At 44.3% G+C, this 25,448-nt stretch overlaps 1 protein-coding gene across 1 annotated transcript in view; it reads left to right on the top strand.

Annotated features, from left to right (window-relative positions):
* Positions 1 to 25,448, top strand: part of LOC142495763 (RUN and FYVE domain-containing protein 1-like) — a 597,647-nt gene that overhangs the window by 317,503 nt on the left and 254,696 nt on the right. Inside the window, 1 exon segment of the mRNA XM_075601692.1 lies at positions 1,113 to 1,207. Coding sequence (XP_075457807.1) covers positions 1,113 to 1,207 — 95 coding nt within the window.

Here is a 25,448-nt window from a genome sequence, read left to right as displayed (position 1 = left end):
CCCCTCTTTACAATATATATTTAAAACCAGAGACAGAGCATAAAACACAGACAGAGCCCAGTGCTATATCCAATGACACAAATACATAGTACAGTGCCTACATATATATATCTATATATATATATATATATAGATATCTTTTGAATAAAATGGTCTTTTAGTTTAACTCTTTGGCCAAAGTGTTGTAAGCCTTTGAGCCCCTCCAAGGCAGACCACGTCTCAAGGGTCCTAATACTAATATAAATTCTTAATAACCTGTACATTACCAGTAAGAATGATTTATAATAAATCTGTCAAGATTAGTTGCATAGTTCTAAGTCTGATTGAAGCTCTTATTAACCTGTATAATACCAGGAGAAGCACTCTGTATTAGATTTGTTGCAATCAAACTGCATGCAAGTTCCCATGAGTGTGGAAGGTGAAATGGAGTGAGCTTTAACCATTTAAAAGTGGGAGGGTTCGAGCTTCAAACTAGGGAAGGAGGAGCCACCCTCCAAATCAGCTAGGACCAGCTGAACAAGAATTGCAAAACATACAGGACCCCTATAAGCTCATATTGAACCCCCAAAATAACCACAACATATATATATGCGTATAAGAGTCAAAGAGGAGTGCTACTGAGCATGGCAATATATATTTAATACCAGAGACATGGAACATTATAAATCATTCTTCCTGGTAATGTACAGGTTATTAAGAATTTATATCAGTATTAGGACCCTTGAGACGAGGTCTGCCTTGGAGGGGCTCAAGGGCTTACAACACTTTGGCCAAAGAGTTAAACTAAAAGACCATTTTATTCAAAAGATATATATATATATATATATATATATATATATATATATATATATATATATATATATATATATATATATATATACTGTACCGTGTATTTGTGTCATTGGATGTAGCACTGGGCTCTGTCTGTGTTTCAGGTTCTGTCTCTGGTTTTAAATGAGGCTGATATTATGCATAAACATATATTTATATGTATGAATGAATGAATGAATGAATGAATGAAAGGGAGTAGCTAATGCAAAAACAGTGATTTGGATACAAGTATTACAGGAAACATTAAGATTAATGCTTTTTCTTTATTATCACTGTCATAGGATTTTGAGAAGTTGCAGTTTGAGAAGAAACAAGTGCAGGAACTCTGTGGTGAACAGGAACAGGCTTTGCAAGAAATGGGCCAACATCTCAGCCAGTAAGATTTCAGATTTAACTGCTAAAACATTTTCATAGTGTCTAATCTAAACTGTTATTGGTTGGGTATGTTACATATTATGTAAACATTTACTCTGGTTTGCAGTCGCTTGAAAACAGATTGACATAATTGCAACGGTTTAAAAAATGACATTGAAATGTATGAAAATAAGGGTACACACAAAGAAATGTAAGAGGAGTAATGGATAGTATCACGGGAGACCAAGCTTTTTAACACCTTACTATCTGGATCCTTTGATTCAACAAACATGAGATAAAATAAATTGTAATTTATTCACACAAGGAACACACACAACTTAATTTACAAAATAACACAAATAAACTCTTACTACGATAGGCAAAACCAAATAAAATGTCCACGGAACGAAATCCACAGAAATCAAGTCTCTAGGCATCAATTCCCAAACGCGGGGTGATGCGCAAAAAGAGCCGTGTAACAGTCCTTGGCTAGTGTCACGGCCTGCAACCACTCTTACTCCGCCGAAGGTAATATTTCCGTTCAACCAATGCAGGATTAGTTGGCAAATCCTTTGTCCTTACGAATACTGGAAGCTGGATACAAATCTTTAGTTGCGATGAAATAGTCTCTGTACCGCCCGCTGAAGCTTAGATGAATCCGATGGAACTTCTCCCAAGATGGAACTCTTAGATGGGACTAACTCCTGACTAGCTGCGCCGGACTTTTTAAAAACACCCAAAGTCTATCTGTATCATGTGCAGCCAATCTTTTGCGTTGGAACAAATCATCCCACCTATAGCAGAGTTCTGCCAGGTTCTTCGTAGCCTGGCACTGAGCTTCATGGTATGATGAGAGCACGTGCAAACTTTGCACTTCAGCTGCTTAGCATACCTTGCCAAGCCTACTTCCCTGGAGACCTAACGTCTCCCTGTCCCCTGACACCTAGCCACCTGTCAGGCCAAATAAGTTATGACTCATTGTACTTGTGAATACCAAATATGTCTGCTGCCCCTTTGAAGCTCCCTCTGATTCCTATGCAAATGGATTGTTTATCCATACTAAATGACTTCCTCTGACATTACTTCAAAAACCTAACTTACGCAGTTTTATTCTAACCTGACTTAACCATTTTCCTTACACACCAATAAACTCTCAGCTTTATCCTGAGCTGGAGTAACCCCCTGAACCCCTATACTGGATTCAAGGTACCTCTGCATTACTTGGGCAGTGTCCCTTTATCCTAGTGAATACCCTGTGTAGAGTGTGGGGATATACATTAACCCCTTATGCCCCATGTAGGTTGTGGGTATTCATTAACCCTTAATATGGTGATATAGCCCTCTTATTCCTAGCCTGGCGCATATAGACAGTTTATACACATTCACAGGACTGCAGCCAGCAGTTGGCTGCAGAGCTGACACTCTACGCTTTAACTTAAAATGTAACCCCTACAACTCTCTCCACCTTATCCCTGATGAGAGAGTTACGGAACCCCTCACTCGGTCCTGGGATTCAGGCATATCCGGGACCTGGAATGTAACCCAGTTCCCTTCCCGGTCGTACTTCTCTGGTTTGTGCTGAAGCAGGGGGATTTGACGGTGAGCTGCAAACTGCATTCTAGGGGGGCTTTTATCCGGTGGTCTGTGTTCATGTCTTCAGGAATCTGGGGGGATTACTGAGTGCATGTTTCGGGTAACCCGCAACATGGGCCCCCTTCAACCTAAACAAACCCAGACAAAATTTTCCCGTAAAATCATCCCTGTCGCTCATGCCTGGCGCATCCCCGCTGGTTGGCACTTCTGGAACAGGAAAACCACATACATCTTTATTACACAAGCAGTTATATACCACAATTGGGTTGAAGAGCTGACAGTCACAATTCCCCAATATGGCTCAGGGGCACCCAACCGGGCATAATACCTTTATTTATGGCCTGGGTACCCCTTCACCGTCACACCTCCCCACCTCAAAGCGTAGGTGCTGGCACACCACCTCCGGCGGTTTGATGGGCGCATAGCTCTTGAGGTTAGCTGTGCAACAGCACGCTCCTTGTGAAATAGTCCGGTGGCACTACAGTGCCCACTGCTCTCCTCCCCTACTGGGCTGAAAACAGTCCTGATGCCATATTCCGAGGTATCTGTCTACACCCCAGACTTTTTAGAGAAATCGGGTGCTGTGGGGGATTAGAGCACAGTTCAGTGTGGTCAACAATGCCTGACAAGCAACTTTGCAGGTGGGAGACCAGACAACCAGTACTGAGAGTAGCTTCCCGGTCCAGTCAGTCAGGGTTTCAGTCACAGGACTGGGCTGTGAAATAAACTTTCTGCAGTAGCCAGCAGGGCCCAGACAAGTCAGATGCCCTCCACCCACCCGGTGCCCTAGGTACAATGCCTCAGCCAGCCCTACTTAGCACTTCGTGGGTTTCACAGTAAGCCCTGCTTCCCTTATTCTAGCTAGCCCTCCTGCTACCTGCACTAGCTGCAAATCCCTTGTCTGACTATACCCAGCTATCTCCTTTAGGTATGCCCCTAGACACTTCTGCACTCCCTCCCGAAACCTACTGATCAGGCATTGGAATGTAGCCCAACATTCCTCATCCAGAGTGGCATCCTTACAACTTCACAGAGGCCACTCGGGGTGATGAAGGCTGACTTCTCCCAAGCCTCTTGCGTCAGGGGGATCTGCCAGTATACTGTACTTAGATCCCTGATAGTCAGATACCTAGCCCCCGCAAGCTCACTCCTGCGGGGCATGGGATAGGCATCTGACACCGTCCCTGCATTGAGCAGTCCCCACAGGAGCGGGGTGTGTCATGAGAGCAGCCGCCAGGCTTGTAATAAAGGGGTCACACTGTCACGAGGGGGGGTGGCTAGCCCAGTAATAAAGGGGTTACCCCCCAGCTGGCCACCCCTACCATTGTGTGGGAGGGGAGGGGTTAACTATAATAATGGTTAATTGTGTCTATATTCCCCTGCCTCAGTACAATATGTATTTCCCTTTGGTTGTAATGTATTTCACTGGTTACATGTGTTTCTGCCCCTACAGTGTATACACCAAGGACATACACTGGGATCAGGACGGGAGGGAAAGCGTTAACTGTGTTTGAATGTTTATAGCCCTTTGTTCCCCTTCCTGCCTTTTCACCCACCATTTGCTGGTACTGTCCCATAGGTCGCCATTGGAGCCCCAGAGGATTCAATGGAGACTGAGAGATTTTTGGCCCTGTGTCACAGTAGCCACAGGGTTATAATATACACCAAATCATCTGGGTTGAATTGAATACGACTGTGATATAATAAAGAGATTTTATTCCTTAAAACAGAGCTTTCCAAACTTTTCATGTTGGTGACACACTTTATAGACATGCATCATTTTGCGACACAGTAATTCAGTTTTACTAGCAATTATTCCACTATTTGTTGGAATATTAGATAAAGACACTCACATTTCGTCATCAAGCATTTTTAAGCTTCCACATTTCAGTGTCTTTAAGTTTGTCATTGTTGAAAAGGATACTTCACAAATGTATGTACTGTAGTAGAAAACTGCAGAATAATTTTGAACGCTTTTTTACCTATGTTTGGATGCATTTTTGAAACGCATGGAGAGGAGAGAGAAAGAGCGTGAGAGAGAGGGTGGGTGACAGAAAGAGAGAGGGTGGGTGACAGAGAGAGAGAGGGTGGGTGACAGAGAGAGAGAGAGGGTGGGTGACAGAGAGGGAGAGAGGGTGGGTGAGGGAGAGAGGGTGGATGACTGAGAGGGAGAGAGAGAGAGTGGGTGACACACCTACATACTGCAGCTGACACACTAACGTGTCGCGACACACAATTTGGAAAGCTCTGCCTTTAAAGACAGGTGGACACACAATGTTGGACAAATAACAAACGGAATATATACACTTACTTGGGAAGGGGACAATGAAATAACCCAGGATTCAGGTTAGCAGTTCATCAGGCATCAGGTATAAGAATGAAGACACGAAAGACAATGGGCATAGAGATTGCAATCGTTTATATGTGATTTGGGCTCTATCCCTAACATTGGGACTCAGGTATTGGATGACAATTAAAGATAGGATGATGGGATGCCGCTCAAACCATAATATCAAATAATATAAAGTAAGCTTGGTGCACGGGGGAAAAAACTATGAATATACAGTAACAGAAGAAAGTGACAGAAGTCACAACAGTCCCCTATTAGTTGCACTCAAGGCAAAATCAAGGTAAATACCATGAAGATATTAATATCCACAGTATGCAAAACATACATGACCCCTATAAGCTCATATTGAACCCCCAAAATAACCACAACATATATATGACATATATATATATTTGACACTTCTACGCATATATATATATATATGCGTAACTTCTACGCATATATATATATATATATATATATATATATATATATATATATGCGTATAAGTGTCAAAGAGGAGTGCTACTGAGCATGGCAATATATATTTAAAACCAGAGACATAACATGAAACACAGACAGAGCTCAGTGCGACATCCAATGACACAAATACATAGTACAGTGCCTATATATATATATATATATATATATATATATATATATATATATATATATATATATATATATATATATTGAATAACATGGTCTTTTAGTTTAACTCTTTGGCAAAGTGTTGTAAGCCCCTGAGCCCCTCCAAGGCAGACCACGTCTCAAGGGTCCTAACACTAAAATAGATTCTTAATAACCTGTAAATTACCAGGAAGAATGGTTTATAATAAATCTGTCAAAATTAGTTGCATAGTTCTAAGTCTGATTGAAGCTCTTATTAACCTGTATAATACAAGGAAAAGCACTCTGTATTAGATTTGTCACAATCGAACTGCATGCAAGTTCCCATGAGTGTGGAAGGTGAAATGGAGTGAGCTTTAACCATTTAAAAGTGGGAAGGGGTGAGCTTCAAACTAGGGAAGGAGTAGCCACCCTCCAAATCAGCTAGGACCAGCTGAACAAGAATTGCAAAACATACAGGACCCCTATAAGTTCATATTGAAACCCCAAAATAACCACAACGTATATATAGGCGTATAAGTGTCAAAGAGGAGAGCTACTGAGCATGGCAATATATATTTAAAACCAGAGACAGAACATGAAACACAGACAGAGCTCAGTGCTTCATCCAATGACACTGACACTCTAGGCTATAAGACATTTACTGTGGATATGGTCATTTTAATTGGATTATATGTTATTATTTCAGACATAGCAGTCTTTCAGTGGATATTGTATCCTTAAGTATTTGTTTGAATTCATCTGGGACTTTCAGTCCATAATGTGGATATTAATATCTTTATGGTATTTACCTTGACTTTGCCTTGAGTGCAACTAATAGGGGACTGTTGTGACTTCTGTCACTTTCTTCTGTTATATTCATTGGATGACAATTACCTGGACCCAATTACCTTTTTCCAGCTAACGTGGGAAGCAGAAAGGTACCTGCCCCCAGGTGGTTGGCACATGCGCACATCACTTTGGCCAGAGGCCCATTTTCAGCACCCCACACTAACAAGCTGGCGACTCAAAGTCTGCCTTTTAGGTATCTGGGCCGGGAAACTCTGTCCAGAGGTGTGAAGTATGGCACTTATTACAAGTACCCAAGTCCTGCTCTTCCCCGCCCTAGAATACTTAATCAGGGTGGGGGAGCCTCTGATCACAGTATTCCCTGTAGATACACTGTCACCCCCTGGCCATTAACATACCTCATGGGCCAGTAACTTTCGCGGGCTTTACTGTAGGCATGAATATACATTATATATTTCAGAATCTTTATACCTAAATATAATCCGTTCGGTGGGTCCGAGACGGCTGAAATTTGCCATGTCCTCATGACTTTACATGGTGGCCAAATCTCAGCTTCGTACGACCCACCGAACTGGAGTTACGACTTTCACCTTTAATTCCCCATAGGGAACAATGGGGTTTTCTCCGCCATTGGAGTCAATGGGAAATCAGTGCATTTCACTCTGCCAACATATTTTCCCTCATGTTAAACAGACTGCATTTCTCCGCCATTGGAGTCAATGGCACAACCACACTTTACACAGTGAACCATACTCCGTTCGGTTAGCCTGAGAGGGCTGGGAATGGCCCTGCAACCATGCAAGAGGCATGACTACTTGGTGGCTGAATCCCAGTCCTCTAGTCCTCACCGAACCGGAGATACGGATTTCAAGTTTATACAGTTTTATACTTAGCCGTTTTAACCAGCGGCTTTTCTCCGCCATTGTGGTAAATGGCGGCAACTCTCGTGGCGGACACAACCCTTTCTCGCGGCCATGGCCTGTCGGACCCTGTTGGGTCGAGTGAGGGGGCCCCCACGAGCTAGGGGCAAAAATAATTTTATTGCTAGCTGCCCCAGAACTGGAGTTACCAACTTTAATTGATGGTGAACTTGGCCATAGCCGAGTTCCCACGGCAATTTAGCGATCAAAAGCTCTTTTCATTGAAATAGTAGCGGTACTCGGATACTGCGATTTGGCAGTCAGCCACGGTTATAATGTATCATCTCGTTCTTGGAAAGCGGACTCGAGGTATTTCCCATTTAAATGCATTACGCCGTTCAGTTCAATGGGGATGCTCCGCTCCTCCTCTCGGGCGCCATCTGCTGGTCTTCCTAGGTATAGGGTCAAAAACCTCGCAATCTCCATTGACTTCTATGGAGCTCCAATGGCGACCTATGGGATCGTGCCGGCAAATCGTGGGTGAAAAGGCGGGAAGGGGAACAGAGGGCTATAAACATTCAACCAGTTAGCCCTTTCCCTCCCGACCTGATCCCAGTGTATGTGTTTGGTGTAACCACTGTAGGAGCAGGGAAATACATTACAACCAAAAGGGGAACACATATTGTACTGAGGCAGGGGAATACATACATATTTAAACATTATCACTGTTAACCCCTCGCCACCCTCACGATGGTAGGGGTGGCCAGAGTGTAAAATTGTATAAACCGGAGAACCTTATCTCCGGTTCAGTGAGGGCTAGAGGACTGGGATTTGGCCACCAGGTAGTCATGCCTCCGGCATGGTTGCATGGCCATTCCCAGCCCTCTCAGGCTAACCGAACGGAATATGGTTCACTGTGTAAAGTGTGGTTGCTGCCATTGACTCCAATGGCGGAGAATTGTGGTCTGTATAACATGAGGTTTTAAAACCCAATATTGTTATCTCCGGTTCGGTGGGTCGCAGCGAGCTGAAAATTGGCCACCATGGAGAGCCCCCTCCGGCATGAGGGCATGGCAATTTTTAGCCCGCTCGGCCCAACCGAACTGAATATTTTAATATGTATAATATGTTGTAGGTTTACAATATTTCATGCCTACAGTAAAGCTCGCGAAAGTTACTGGCCCATAATGTATGCTAATGGCCAGGGGGCGCCTGCCTGTCTGAGAGGCAAGCTCCAAACAAAGGCACCCTGCCCTAAATTAAGTATGCAGGGCGGAGAAAGAACAGGACATGACTATTCACATGAAGTGCCATACTTCACACCTCTGGTCAGAGTTCCCCGGTTCTAAATCCCAAATGGCAAACTTGGAGACGCCAACCTTTTAAAGTGGGGCTAAGGAAATGGGCCTTTGACTAGAGGAATGTGCTCATGTGCCAATCACCTGGGGGCAGGTACCCTCCTGCTTGCCACGTTAGCTGGCAGAAGGTAATTGGGTCCAGGTAATTGTCACCCAATCCCTGAGTCCCAATGTTAGGGATAGAGCCCAAATCACATATAAACGATTGTAAGCTCTATGCTCAGTGTCTTCGTTATTCTACCTGAATTGTTCCTGTTGCTGATGACCTGCTAGCCTGAGTCCTGGGCTATTTAATTGTCCCCTTCCCAAGTAAGTGTATATATTCCCATTGTTATTTGTCCAACATTGTGTGTCCACCTGTCTTTTAAGGAATAAAATCTCTTTATTATATCACAGTCATATTCAATTCAACCCAGAGTATTTGGTGTATATTATAACTCTGTGGCTACCGTGACACACACCCAGCCGGCAGGCCCTGCAATCATGCGGTACACGAGGGTTTAATGGGATCTGTGTATATGTCGAGCCGCATTCCCCCGCTTCAGCAGAATTGTCCCAGGTCTTAGATGTATTTCCCCAGCAGTACTGTGTGTTAATTGCTATGTTATGTATGACAATGGATAAAGTGTAAACATTATAACTTTTGCTGGATACATGCTACAAAGGTGATATTTGGACACAAGTTAAATCCCACCTATAGCAGGCGGCCCAGGGATTGTTAACCCCTTCATACTAATAGAAAGTATGATATCGCCATGTAATAGTTTATGCCATATTTTTATTCAGAAAGGCAGTGCGAGTTACATGAGTCCTCTGATGTGTTAATGAAGCAATCAAGGCGAGTCATTGTGGAGATAGGGGTTAACAGTGTATTTGTTATAATGTAAACCCCATAGAATCATATCTCCGTATGTGTTTTTGATAGAAAGGTGAAATTTGGATATGTTTTACTATGCCAAGAACACATGTCGCATACATATCGTTAATCTGATCACTACCTGGGAAATATAGTTATGAGTTATCTCTGGTTTTCGATAAGTTTGGATATAGGTTTGAAAGCTTGCCAAATGGCAGCTTTGATATGTAATTGTACAATCAAAGGAAGCTCCTTGAAAGGCTTTGTGATGTACTGTACTCCTCCGGTCCCCTGTAGAGAAGTTAACCAGAGGTGAGAAAGACCTGTACATCAATGGAGGTGACTCGTCCTCATTGCATATGCAGCCAAGTATCACGGATGGACACTAACCATTGTGACCTGTTAAATGTAACACCCCAGGAAGGGTCTCTACCCCAATAAGCATTTTACTAGACATAATGGCACCCAGGCCTCTTGTCATATTTTTTTTATAAATGGGCTGGCCAAGTAGGACCAAGGGAGGGGTGTATTAATGAGGGGCTGGGTAAACCCTGCTTCTCGCGTTAACTGTCAACTTGTGATTGGGACAAGGTCATTGTTCAGCAATAACTGAACTGCCATGTTAGGAATGGGGTCCTGCATCTACACTGGCGACACACTTTATTCGAGCTCGGCTAGTCCCACGAATTCGGGTATACCCGGGTGTATTGAGGTTTGTGACTGTTTTCTGCCCGAGTGAATTGAGTTATTTTCCAGCAGGGATTGAAGCATTTTATTCCCGCTGGCTGCAATACTGCACAGTACATATATATATACTGCATTACAATTCATGAATTTATGCCATCTGGTAGACACGCGAAGCATTGCAGCCTATTAAATCCTAATCATTATCATTTAACAGATCAGCCGCCCATCAGCCAGGCATGAACCCAGGCTGGGAAGGCAAATGCAACGGGGCTTGTCAGAGGTGAGGAGCGGCGCATTCCAGGTATCTGCCAGGTACATACCGGGTATTTGCTCGAATAAAGTGTGTCGGTGCAGTATATCATTTCTTGCACCCCTTATTCCTGTGCTTGTCGTGACTGTAACAACTAAATGAGCTGCTATTCGACTGAATATCTCATTATCCAACCCCAGTAAGTGTAAATATTTCTGTTATGTTATTTGCTTAATGTATTGTATTTTCTGCTCATAAGAAATAAACTCATTCAGTTTACTATATCCTAATCTTGTTCAATCTGGCCCGGTTATTATATATAGGTTCTGTTCTCTCATGACAGGGTGGTCCCATCCTTCTCGGGTACGGGGACTACCAAGGGCGCGGAGACGGTTCACTTGTCCCTAGGGCCAGAATCTCCCCTACCTCCCTCTCTACACTGCCCCCCACCTCTGCAGATACTGTGTAGGTATTCTTACACAGAGGACACAGATCCCTTGTGGGCGCAGGATTATCTGTACTATGTATCCCGCTCGGCTGGTCCGAGAACAGAACCCTATTCTGCTCTAACCTAGCCCTGACTACAGCCCCGGCACCCTAATTCCGCTAGCACCCTTCTAGGCGAATCTGTTCTTGCAAAGATCCCTAGCACTGCCTTTGCTACTCCCTGAACTAGGCTCCCCATTACTGGTAACGAGTTCAGAAGTATCGGCCCACAATCACCCTCTTTACCTGCTGGCTGGCTGGCAGTCATCACCGGGGTGGCAGATCTCTGCCACTGCCCCTGATGCCTCCGGCCAGCGCTGAGCACACTGACCGGGCGGCGCTTGCCGCGGTTACTTACATATATAGATATATGAAAACACACAAAAAAGACTGACAAGATCCCTATATTAAGCACTCACAATAAGCCTGTAATAACTAAATCAAAAAAGAAAACAAAAAAACCTGGAACCATGAGTGAGCAGTGAAAATGCGTCAAAGATTTTAATAAGAAGCAGTGAAACACACTAACATACAGTGGCGGCCGCCTTTATCCTAATGAGGCCGAATCGGCGCAACTTTGATAACCGCGGGCAGATGCGGTTTTTTTTTGTCCGGAGTGTATTGCGGTATTTTAGCGCTTGTAATATTAGCATTTTATTATCGCTGTCTGCAATACTGCAATACCGTCTAAAAACTCAGGGGGGCGTTCGCGAGCTGTTGTCTTTGAAGTCTAATACTTTAGCAGTTCAACCTACGTCAGTACACAGTCTGCGTGTGCGCACTCAGTAACTGTAAATTTGCATATTTATACATGCATTTGCAGTGCTGTGTCTCATTTGAAAATTGTTGAAACGCATAGGCGTGTGCTGTAACAGTATCACATTTCGGCGTATACAGCGCTCTCCCCTCGCTCGCCCCCGCACACACACAGGATAATTTACTGCACTGCAGTATTTCAACTTCTTATCTTATCTACAGTGCAGTACACCTCTCCCACACCATTCCTTTGAATGTGTGTCTCTCTGGTTTCAATCACATTCCTGCTTGGTAGCTGATGATTACTGCGCATGCGCCTGTAAATTCACCACTGCTTGCTTGCGAAGTTCAAGAGTGAGTGACCAAAAAATATATATATATTTTTTTCTCCTCATTTTTTATTTTCTCCACAAACCTGCCTAGACCAACTTGATATTACGATATTCAATCTGTGCTGTAGCTTTTGACTGCGATCCTGTGCGTTTGACTGCACATGGTTGATTTGTGTGCTTTTTATGTACTGTATTTGGGGGTGTAGGGATCAAATTATTATGATGACCTGCCTTTTGAAATTATGTCATTTCTTTGAACTGCAGTACAGCTAATCCTTCATGCTGCTGTACCCTGTACCCCCCTCCCCCACGCACACACACAAGGCTCGCTCAAGGATTTGAAACTCTTATCGACAGACACCTCTACAGTCATTCAGTTTCTGAAGCTTGCCATTGTGTTTTTAATCCGTCCCTAGCCGAGCATCACCTATCATGTAATCCTCTTTGGGATGGGAGCTAGTTCATGATTACTGCACATGACTCACCCACCCACCCCCTCCCCTGCCCTTTGAGGCTTTGTTTACGGTAACGCTTTTGAAAATCCCTTCTCGAATTTGATATGTAAATCTGATTTGCACAGCACTGTGAGAATTGAGAGTTAAAAAAACATTATCTGATTCATGTTGTTGATGCAGTAAATTACCACTTTTTGTCATTCTTTCTTTTTCTTTGGTGTAGATGTGGGGGGGGGTGTCAATGATTATGATTATCATGAATGTAAATAAATATTCATTTTATTTTATCGGGAGCAAAAAAAACAAATATAAAAATAATCATGAATAATACAAAATGCAGTCTTTATTAAGTGCTTCTGTCAGATGGAAATTGAAGGCCGGTGGATAATCATGAATAATGCACATTGATAATAATATTAATTAATAATATATAATATATATATATATAGTAATATAATTTTTCCCGTCTATATCTTCTTCCTCATTCTGTGTACAGTAGTTCATTGAGAGAGGAGAGGTTTTGTGTACATCATGACTGCAGTTTAGATACTGTACACTTAACTGTACAAACAGTTAACAGACTTTAAACGATACCCCCCTCTCCCCCAGTCCATCCTTTTTTTCTGAAAAGACAAGAAAACAAAAAATTAGTGCAGTTATATGCATACTGTATTATGGCATTGTGTGCTGTGTAGTACTGTCAAACTAGTCTATACTGGAACTACTGTATAGTGTGACTACTGTTAAATACTTTGTAACCAGATGGCTGGTGCTGCTCTCTCTGGAAAGAAAAAAATTGAGCAGTTACTGTAGGTGCATACTGTATTATGGCATTGTGTACTGTATAGCTACTCCATATTGGACTACAGTATGCAGTTAGTACTGTCAAAATAGTCTATACTGGAACTACTGTATACTCTGACTACTAGGAAAGAAAAAATCTGTGCCATACTTACCTGTATCATACTGTACTTACAATACTACAGTACAGTACTATACCATACTACCTTCCTGATGCTTGCCCATTACGCACGATCACAATGGGCAACACAGTCGCAATATGGTCAATATATTTATTGCATCGTTCCACGGTGAGTACATCGTTCCAAAAACTCATTATGCCTTGCGCCAACTCATCCTTTTTGGAGGGTTTCACGACACTTCGGATATGGTCCTTCAGCTGATGCCAGACCATTTAGATAGGATTGAAGTCTGGCGATCTGTCATTGGAAAAAAAGGACAATTAGTTTAAGAGATACAGTACACAGTAAAAAAAAGTGGGAAAAAATGAGACACGGTTACCGCACTTACTCCGCTGGCGTCTTCACCCAGTTGATACCGCGCTCAAGGATATGCGCTGTTGACGCGGTGTGCTTCGGATCGTTGTCCTGGTAGAAACGGTGACCATCCGGGAACTCACGTGTGATGTATTCCACAATCTCAGGCACAATTTTCTCTCGGAAGAAAGCTTTATTCATGGTTCCTATAACAAGAAAAGAAAAGTGCTCAAAAAACTGCACACTAGTACAGTACAGTGCATAAGGGAAAAGTGTGTGACATACATTTTACTGTACCTTCAAAGATGACAATGCATCCTGGTCCACGCCTAGAGATGGCACCCCACACATGCATCTTCACTGGGTGTTTTGGACGCGGCTTCATAGATATGCGACCTTTTTTGTGGAATGCAAAGGTGGCAAATCTCTCCAGCGAAACAGTAGACTCGTCAGTGAATATGCAATCCTGGAAAGTTTCTCCACTGTCGATCCATGCCTGGGCCTGGACCACTCTCTTTATTTTGTTAACGTCCCTTATCATAGGGTACGCTCTGTAATGACAAGGAATAAATAATTTTAGAGGTACAGTACAGTTTCTTAAACAACACTTTTACCTCCTGTTCTGTCCAGTACTAACCTCACACGTCCATATTTCCATCCAATTCTGCGTCTCATCTTCTTTATGCTGGTCTCGGATACAGTGAGATTGTGATTTTGCTGCAGAGTGTATTTGACCCTTATTGCACTCTTCTCATCATTCTTTTCACTTATTTTGTCGACCAGAACAGTTGTCTCCCTACAATGTACAGAAAAACAACAATCCAGTAAGTTACAGTGCAGTAGGCCATAAGCACAGCACATCATTTGCAGTAAAAATAGTATACAATGAGATACATCTACACAATATATAGTTCTATTAATATGCAGCAATATAAACAATATATATACTGTTATATAAATATACCGAAATAACTATAAAATTAGAGAGATCTACATAATACATTGTTCTATTAATATGCAGCAATATAAACAATATATATATACTGTAGTTATATAAATATACCAAAATAACTATAAAATTAGAGAGATCTACACAATATATAGTTCTATTAATATGCAGCAATATATTATATATTATTGTATTATATAGTTACAGTATATAAATATACTTACGCGTTAGTTACCGTTGGTGTCTTCGTGCGTTGTCTGTTTTTTCCGTGTGCATGATAGCACACGGTGGCTAATGGCAAAACATGGCCAGAAGCAGCTAACCAGCGTTGGATATCTGCAATTCGGTGTCCGCTCATGTACATCTCCTTAATTCTCATGCTGAGATCCTTTGAAATCTTTTTAACAGCCATTGCTGCGAGTAGAAATAAATACAAACACAAGAATGTATTTTTGATGTTTAGTCGATGTGTATTCAATGTACAGTGAATCCACAAAATGGATGGTGTATTTATACGTTAATGACTCACATTAGAGTACGCTCACTTTCAACACCTGTACCTTGTTGCCATGCATAAAAGGTTACACACTTTGCATAACCCACCACTCGATAATCTGTATCTGAACTTGCCCTTGTCCAGATACTGCATTGTGCCATCTGCTTCCATGGATCAACCCAGATTCTACGGACGCAGGAAGCTACGCGCCTCTGCCGTGCCTGTCACACAGAAAAAGTGAAAGGCGGCAGCCATTTCCAAGCCAAGGCCAAAGCGACAGGCTAAAGCCAATAGAGAAAACCTTCTGCTGACCCCAAAGGCTAAGGGTTTTAAAACACGTAAGCCTTATTATGTCAAGAAGAAATACGGTGATGTACACTCAACGCAAAACAAATGGCAGCCAACCCATCGAACCCACAGACCACTTCCTCCAATACACTTCGACGACTCTGCCGCCGCTCTCCTTGAAATCTACAGCTCATCTTCGACGACGCTGCTGCTGGTGCCCATGAAATCCACAGGTCACTTTCTCCATTACGCTTAGACGACTCTGCTGCTTCTCACCTGGAAATCCACAGGTCGCTTTCTCCATCCCTCTTCGACGACGCTGCCGCTTCTCCTCTCCCGAAAATCCACAGGTCACCTCCTCTGTCCTTCTTCGGCGACGCTGCCGCTTCTCTCCATGGAACCACCATCTCATCCTCCGTAGCACCCATCCACCCAGATGTCCACTGCACGCCATGCACAAGAACCAGCTCTTTAGACCGCATGCTGAATGGGTTAAGTGTGGATATCCCCGGGAACTGTACTGTGCTGGTAAAGATAGATCTGCTACTGGAGACCATGCTAAATATGGATCAACGGATGCAGAAGATGGATCAACGGATGGGGAAGATGGATCAACGGATGGAGAAGATGGATCGACGGATGGAGAAGATAGAGACTGACATAGCGGGTATACATCATTTGCTCGGTGTTCATGCCCCTGTATCCCCGACGCCGGAGCAGGAGGGTGGCATGGATGTGATGAATGGGACCTTCGACCGCCTTCCAACACCAAGCGCACCCCCTCCACCAGAAGATTTTGTGTACATGTATGCCGTTGAGGAGGAGGATAACATGGCAACCCCGTCAAGACCACGCCAGGAGACAACACGGCGACCAAGACAGGATGAAAGCTTCCTCCCAGACAACCTACCCTCGCCCGCCGCCTCAAGCACACCCGCTCACAGAAGAACACCCGCTCCCAGAACCCAACCTACATACGCTTGCATCGATACGGTGCCCAACATCATCCTGCGCGAGCTGCAACCGGCACTCAGGGAGAAGTATAGGGTGATGAGTGCTGGTTTACCCCACAAGTATGCCATGTTAATTTTTAAGCACCACGTATCCTACTTGGTGTACTGCGAGTGGGCCTACAAAGTGAGCTATGAAGGAAATCGCGAAAAAAGGGCGCTTCCTGAAAATTTAAGAAGGACTATTGTGGAGGAATTGCGGCGCTATTTTTCAATGACAGATCCTTTAATGAAAATCGTTCGAGACTCCATTAATGGCATTTTGCGCCATACAAGGCATCGGCCCTGGAAGGACAATCTGGTGGGGATCGAATTTGCGTGACTGTTCCACTGTTGTTTATTTTTTGTAAATGTTTTGACTTTCTGTACTTTAATAAAGGAGATGTTGCGTTTTGTATATTTTATGAATAAAGAATTTTTTTTGATAACACCATGTGACTGTTAACCATACTGACTGACTGCAAATGTTTTGACTTTCTGTTCATAAATGTTTTCACTAGCAGTAAACCATACACCTGTTGATGTTTTGAATTGCTGTACACTTAAAATGTGTTTACATTGTACAGTATTTGTAAATAAATGTTTTTGTACTTACTCCACCAATAAAAGAAAATGTTGATTTGTTTTAAATTGTTCCATTGCCTCCTTTTATACTGTAACAAAATACAGTGTTTCTAGAATGTACAGTACTGTCCAGGCGTACTGTATACTGTAGGCATGCTCAGTACTGTACATCAGAAGAGTATTAAAACAATACATGCTGTACGGGTATAGAATATACATATGTACTGGAATACATGTATAATAAATGCATACTTTTTATTTTCTCAGGTTTATTATACAGTATATATAAAAAAAAGTATTGTATACGGTCTGAAAACATCAGCATACTGTTTCAGGTATTCTATCCTGATCAATAACAACGGCCACTAACCTGTAGACTCCGGTACGTGTTTTTTAAAATCCGATTCAGCAATGTGCAGGCATTGTAACACAAAGCGATATTATCCATCGAAATCCCTCCATTTGCCGTTTTCCGCATGAGATGACAAAGTTTTCTTTTCTGAGGAAAAGCAAAAGTAAAAGTTTTACTGTAATGGTCAGTCCCCTGTTTCCATGCGCATGCGCCTACCGTCGATGTGATGACACGCATATGCGTTTCAAGAAGGTTCCAATGCGCATGTGCCTAGCTTTTCACCAATTGTGCAGTATCTACTGTAGAAGCCGCACAGCCAATGATATTGCTTACAGGAGAATCGCTTGACTTTTGAATCGCACTGATATTGATATTTAAAAAAAAAAAAAAAAAATACAGCAACATTACTCACCATAGACTTTCCCAATCAGCTGGCACCGAGCCACTGCCAGTCCCATATTCTTGATCACACACGTCGTTGACAGGTGACAGCGGGACTACTACACCTGTAGTCAGCTGATGAGGCTGGAACTCGCTTAGGTACATGCAAGCTTGCTCGAAACTGTACGCGAAATCCGGCTCAGGCTGCAGGTATCTGTGCGGGGACAGACAGCAAGGGTTGTCACTGATGGTCGGACCGTTATTGGAAGCCGATGCTGGTGCTGGCGCATTGCTTGCCAGCGACTGACGTTTCTTACTTGGTTTTAACACGACTGTTGCAGGGTACATGCAATTACACACGCGGGTTTCTTGACAAGGCTTATTTATTTAGCCTTAAAAGATATACAGCACACAAAACAAAAATAGCTTTTCATCAGCAAACAAAAGAAAATGGCTTTTTTCTTCAGCAGACCAAACAAAACAGTTTCTCTTTAGCAGACAGTCTAAAAATCAGGCAGTTACCCATTTCTATGCAGGGGACAGACAGTTCATAATTCCTCTACTTTGCTAACAGACCTTGCTTCAGTAATCTCTTCAGTAGCTTACTCCTCTCTCCTCAACAGCCAGCACCATGTGTCTACAGCCTGGGGTTTTAACACACCTTGATTAGGCAGCTGGGATCCAACTAATTGTCCTGAGGTTCCCAGCTAAAGTTAACCTGGTCACTGCTGCACTGCAGACTAGACATAGGTTTTCCAGGCATATAGCTGCTGGCTTTTATTTACGCTGTCACATTCCTCCCCTGTTAGTGTGTGGCTGGGGCTACGCACGGCTGAAGCCCGACCATCCACCCCTTCTCTAGAAAAGAAGTCAGCATTTGCGTTCTCTTTTCCCGGCCTGTGCTGAATCTCAAATGAGAAGGGTTGGAGGGCCATATACCACCTAGTCAATCTAGCATTGGAATCCTACATACTATTTAACCACTTCAGTGGAGCATGGTCCGTCACCAAAGTAAAATGGACTCCTGCCAGGTAATGCCTCAAAGCCTCGATTGCCCACTTTACTGCGAGGCACTCTTTCTCAATCACTGAGTAGTTTTTTTCCCTCGGGAACAATTTCCTACTCAGGAAAAGGATAGGGTGCTCAACTCCCTCAAACTGTTGTGACAACACTGCCCCTAGCCCTATCTCTGATGCATCTGTTTGCACTATAAAAGGGCTGTTGAAGTCTGGGCTTCTAAGGATGGGACCCTCTGATAGACACCTTTTTATGTCCTCAAAGGCTCTCTGACAATTCCTTGACCATACCACTTGTGTAGGGGCACACTTTTTTGTGAGGTCCGTTAAAGGGGCTGCCACTTCCGAATAGTTGGGGATGAACCGCCGGTAGTACCATGCTAAACCCAGCAGAGAGCGTACCTGCGTTTTTGTTTGGGGGGTCGGATTTTCTTTCAGGGAAAATTCCTTGTCGGCTAGTGGCCTTACTTTTCCACCTCCCACTGCATACCCTAAGTATTTGGTTTCTGCCTTACCCAGGGCACATTTCTTAGGGTTGGCTGTGAGCCCTGCCTCTCTTAGAGATTTGAGGAACGCTTTCAGCCTATTTAGATGGGCCCGCCAGTGTTTACTATAAATGACAATGTCATCTAGGTAGGCTGCGGCATAAGTCCTATGGGGCCTCAGTACCTTATCCACGAGTCTCTGAAATGTGGCTGGGGCTCCATGCAGTCCAAATGGCATTGTCACAAACTGGTATAAACCCATGGGAGTGGCAAAGGCTGTTTTGCATTTGGACTTTTCCTCTAAGGGTATTTGCCAGTATCCTTTTGTCAAGTCCAGCGTGGATATATATTCCGCGTTACCAAGGGCGTCAATTAATTCGTCCACCCTTGGCATCGGATATGCGTCAAACTTGGATACCGCATTGACCTTTCGGAGGTCCACACAAAATCTTACCTTCCCATCGGGTTTAGGGACCATAATTAGTGGACTACACCACTCACTGCATGATTCCTCAATCACTCCTAAGTGTAACATTTCTTGTACCTCCTTCTCTACCAGAGCCCTACGACTTTCAGGCAACCTATAAGGACGGGAACGTACTTTTACCCCAGGTGCTGTCTCGATCGCATGGGAAATTAAGTTAGTTTGTCCTGGTAAGTCAGAAAAAACATCATGGAATTGTGTAATTATTGCTAGGACAATAGCATAGGACAACTTTTTACCCATTGGGATTTTATCGTCACTCACGATGTTCTCCCGTGGAGGCTGAGGACCCAAGTCCGTTTCCTCCTCCACCGGGTGGATGAATAGAGACCGCTGCATCTTCCAGGGTTTCAGCAAGTTCACATGGTAAATTTGTTTACCCTTCCTGGACCCTGGTTGAGCGATCTCGTAATCCACATCACCCGTACGGCGGAGTACTTCGAATGGGCCCTGCCATTTGGCCAGGATTTTACTCTCGCAACTGGGTAACAATAACATCACCTGGTCTCCTGGGTGAAACACTCTCATGCGAGCATTCTGATTGTAATGTCTCTCCTGACTGTCCTGGGCTGATCTAAGATTCTCCCTGGCAAAATGGCCAACCACATTTAGGCGCTTCCTAAGGTCTAGTACATATTGCATGGTATTCTTAGAAGGGGACCGCTTTTCCTCCCAGGACTCCTTTAGGAGGTCTAGGATACCCCGGGGTTGGCGGCCATAGAGCAATTCAAATGAAGAGAATCCCGTGGAGGCCTGGGGAACTTCCCGCACTGCAAACAGTAGAAAAGGGAGAAGTTCATCCCAGGCTCTTTTCTCTGAATCTACAAATTTCCTCAGCTTCCCTTTTAGAGTTCGGTTAAATCTTTCCCCCCTATCCGTCAGTCTGTGCATGGTAGACAGATGTCCGAACAGACTTGACCTCTAGTAACTTTAAGACATCCTGCATCAGTTTAGCCATGAAATTTGTACCTTGGTCTGTCAACATAACCTGTGTAAGTCCAACCCGTTAGAACAGCTCCAACAACTTGTTGGCTACTTGCTTCGCCATTGCTGTTCTCAGGGGGAACGCCTCAGGATATCTTGTTGCATAATCAACTATTACAAGGATAAACCTGTGTCCTTTCGCAGAAGGTTCTAGAGGTCCTACCAAATCTACCCCAATCCTCTCAAAGGGAACTGACACCAAGGGTAGAGGAACCAAAGGGGCTGTTTTTTGTCCTTTTGGACTAGTTAGCTGGCATGCCGCACATAGCTTAGCAATATCACTATGCATCCCTGGCCAATAGAATCGGGATGAAATACGGTCCAATGTTTTATCCCTGCCCAGGTGACCACCCCAAGGGACAGTATGGGCTAGAGTGAACACAGATTTAACAAACGCCTTGGGAACCAATATCTGTCTGGTGACCTCTCCTGTTTGTGTCTGCCTATTCACCCTATGTAGGATATCATTTGATAGTATTCCCCCATTTTGAGCTATCACCCCCCTGTGCATCTAAATGGGGGAATACTACTGTATCACCCCCTGGGCATTCAATATCTGCTCATCAATTTTAACCACTTTATCATACTGTCTAGCAAGGACTGGGTCTTCCCTTTGTCTCTGGTGAAAATCAGGGAGGTATAGGTCCGGTAAATCTCCAGGGCCCATATCCCCCTCCCTCTGGCCATCCCCAGCCATCACTTGTGACTTCTGGCTACTAGACTGGTCACCTTGAGACCCAGATTTCTGTAACCAGTCCTGTTTGTCAGAGCGTCTTTGCTTCCGAGTCTTTTGAACCCGGTGTCTACTGGGAAATAGGTCTGCCGAGAAGGGGAACAGTTTGCCAGGGTTCTCCTGAGCCCTAGAAGGAGGTGCCTCGTGAAAGACTGGGGCCATTAGGTCCGAGAAGAAAGGCCAGTCCCGACCGAGCACAACGGGGGCAGGGAGCCAAGGAGCAACTCCTACTTCGAGGTACTCCTCCTGACCTTTTACCTGTAGCCGGATTTTGGCCGTCGGATAGCGTTTTACATCGCCGTGTATACATTCTATGCTCCATGGGGAGTCAAAAGAACACACGTTAGGCAGTAACAGTTCTTGGAGGACCAGAGTTTTCCCAGAGCCCGAATCTACAAGGGCCTGGACGTTTTTTCCCCCAATCAGGGCTGGAAGTAGCCAGGGCTTGTAATTTTCTCCAGTAAAGGCCGAGACGACGGTTCTGCTGAATGAACAATCCATCTATGGACAGTCCACATACCGGTGGCCTTGTTCTCAGCAGGCGGAACATGGAGAGGGTTCCCTCGCAGGAGGGGGCTGTGGATAGCGCTCCGCTGGACCGGTTACTGGAGACCAGGCATCTGGTGGGTCCTGTGGGCGACGTCCTCGGAAGTTTCTCACATTTTGCGACGAGCCGACATCCGGAAGGAGATGAGGGTCTCGGCGGGGACCAGCATTTGGATTCCGTTCTTGCTGGAACGACTGCTCCTTCCGTTGGACTTGGAGGTTGCGTATGGATGGGCCGTAGGTTCCCCATTGATCCGACCTCCCTCTTTGGGCATCCGCAAGTGCCGGTGGAGTCGGGTCCAGGACACTCGCCTGCTACTCAGTCATAAGGAAGTTCTCCACGAGTCGGACCGCCAAAGCTAGGGTTTCAGCAGCGTGGCGTTTTACCCACGAGCGTGCGGAAGGGGGTATTATTTGTAGAAATTGTTCCAAAACCACCTGCTCAAGAATTGCCTCCTTAGTGCACTCCTCAGGTTTTTTCCAGCGCGTACACAAGTCCAATAATCGCTGAGCGAGGACCCCGGGGTCTCATATTAGCGGTGTACTTCATGTTCCGGAACTGCTGCCGGTAGGTCTCTGGGGTCAGACCTAAGCGATCCAGTATGGCGGCTTTTACTTGTTGGTAGTCCATTGCCTGATCTGCTCGGAGACCCTGATTTGAGGCCTGGGCTTCTCCTATGAGGAGCGGGGCCAAAGCAGTTGCCCAGCGATCTGTAGCCCAGCCTTGAGCTTCGGCAACTCTTTCAATTGCCAGTAAAAAAGCCTCTGGATCCTCGTTCGACGCCATTTTCCTCAGAAGTATCGGGGGTCTGTTTGCAAGTTCTGGACTGGCAGACCCTTGGAAATGGGTCAGCAGCTTGGCAATCTGCTCATCTTGTGCTGCCTGTAGTCTTTCATCTCTCTCCGCTTGCAGCCGGGCCTGCTCCTGCAGTAACTGTCCCTGCTGTCTGGTCTGCTCGCACAGAAACTCTTTCAACATTTCTTCCATTGTTGTGTGTGTGTGTGTGTGTGGCCCTTTAACTGCACTAGCCTTTGAATAAATCCCACTTCTGCCACCATATGTTGCAGGGTACATGCAACTACACACGCGGGTTTCTTGACAAGGCTTTATTTATTTATTTATTTAGCCTTAAAAGATATACTGTACAGCACACAAAACAAAAATAGCTTTTCATCAGCAAACAAAAGAAAATGGCTTTTTTCTTCAGCAGACCAAACAAAACAGTTTCTCTTTAGCAGACAGTCTAAAAATCAGGCAGTTACCCATTTCTATGCAGGGGACAGACAGTTCATAATTCCTCTACTTTGCTAACGGACCTTGCTTCAGTAATCTCTTCAGTAGCTTACTCCTCTCTCCTCAACAGCCAGCACCATGTGTCTACAGCCTCGGGTTTTAACACACCTTGATTAGGCAGCTGGGATCCAACTAATTATCCTGAGGTTCCCAGCTGAAGTTAACCTAGTCACTGCTGCACTGCAGACTAGACATAGATTTTCCAGGCATATAGCTGGTGGCTTTTATTTACCCTGTCACAAAGACCTTTCGCCTTTTGCTGTCTGCATGATCATAGATACGGGAAAAACCCGGTGATACACACCAATACCCTCCAATAAAATCGGGATCAATACGAAAAAAACATGGATCGCTACATAACTTTTTACTTATTGCACGCTTCCACACATGAGGATCAGGCGAAAATTTGTAAAAGTCATAGTTTTCGATAAAATACTGATAAATTTGAACAACTGTTGCCATCTTATCATCTGTTGCATTAATCGCGGCCCATATTAAATAAGCGTACGTTCTGTCGGGTTTTTGGAATACGTACTGCAATTGTGCACTCATGGCGGGACTCTCAGGACAATAACCAGACCGGAAACGGTGCTTGTCTTTTTTTAATATGAAAAGCCTAAATTGATACATTGTTGTAACTTCTTCCTTCAGTCCCAAGGCCAATTTACAATTGACCACTGTGGTATTAAACGAAACACCTGCAAGTCGACACATTATTGAAGCGCATGCGCATTACAATTCATGAATATCTGCCATCTGGCGTATACGCGAAGAATTGTAACCAATTAAATCCGAACTATTATCAATAAACACATCAACCGCGCATCAACCGCGGCTGTGAATGCAACTTGAATGCGGTGATGTTGGAGAATAAAAGGGGCCGCGGCTGTAAAATCATACATAAACTAATGGTAACCTAACAAAAAATAACAAGCAAGAAACGATAGGAGTATATATCAACACATGCTAAGTAAAAAACTGAACTAATGAGCCAAAAAACATATCTCAGTAAATATCCAATAAATAAATGGAAAGATACAAATCAGCCAAAAAAGAACAGACACCCCTTAATAATCCTAACTACAAGAAAATAAGAAAGAAGATAAGCTAAATACTACTGCTGCGGCCAAGTTTATTCGAGCATTTGCCCGTTCTTGGCCGCAGCAGTAGCCTGGCGCGCACCCGAGAGTGACGGGCGCGCGCCGAAGCAGCGGAAGAGCGCCCTCCGATCGGGGCGCTCTCCCTACCGCTGCCGGGTCCGCCGGGTCCCCCGGAACCCCCTGCCGCCGTCCCTCGGGGAGCCCTGGACGCGCGTGCAGGGGGCGCACGCTCCCGAAGACGCGTGACCGCGCGTCTATGACGCGCGGCACGCCGAGGGGCGGCCACTAGCAAGCCGGGAAATCTCCCGGCTTGCGGATCTGGCCGCAGTGTGATAAAGTGTGTCGGTAGTGTAAACTCCTAAACTAATATTCAAATCAAGAAAAACTGGTAGAAACAGAAGAAAAATATAAATTACAATAAACTTATATACTAAAAATATAGTACACAGAAAAAATATATGTAACCAAGGGGGAGACACAGGGGAGAAAAAAGATGGAAAAAAACCTCATACCCTGGACAAACATAGCATGAGAAAAATAGTAAACATATCCATGAACAAATGAAGGTGCATGAGAGGATCCACAAAAAATACTGATTGCAATATTATATTATAAATATTATATTTATTTTTGGGTCCTGGGTTAGCCTTTTCTATTAATATAGTGTTAGCGACTTTTCGTTTTTGTGTGTGTTTGATATATAGATATATGTAAGTCCCCGCTCATGCGGTGTGCGCGCGATCATAGCACGGGCACACACGATCGGCGTTTAGATAAACAAAAAAATCTTACTTTCTAGCGCGCTAAACTACCCGCAATGCCCCCCCCCCCCCCCCACGTGTAAATGCAAGGACACCCGGCGCTCAGCACCAGCGGGGACTCAGCCTTAGGCCTCGGCTTACCTTGTTTGCTGCTTACTTGCG

The sequence above is a fragment of the Ascaphus truei genome, chromosome 5 (assembly GCF_040206685.1).
Source record: "Ascaphus truei isolate aAscTru1 chromosome 5, aAscTru1.hap1, whole genome shotgun sequence".
Taxonomy (NCBI): Eukaryota; Metazoa; Chordata; class Amphibia; order Anura; family Ascaphidae; genus Ascaphus; species Ascaphus truei.
This window is presented reverse-complemented; position numbering and strand designations above follow the sequence as displayed.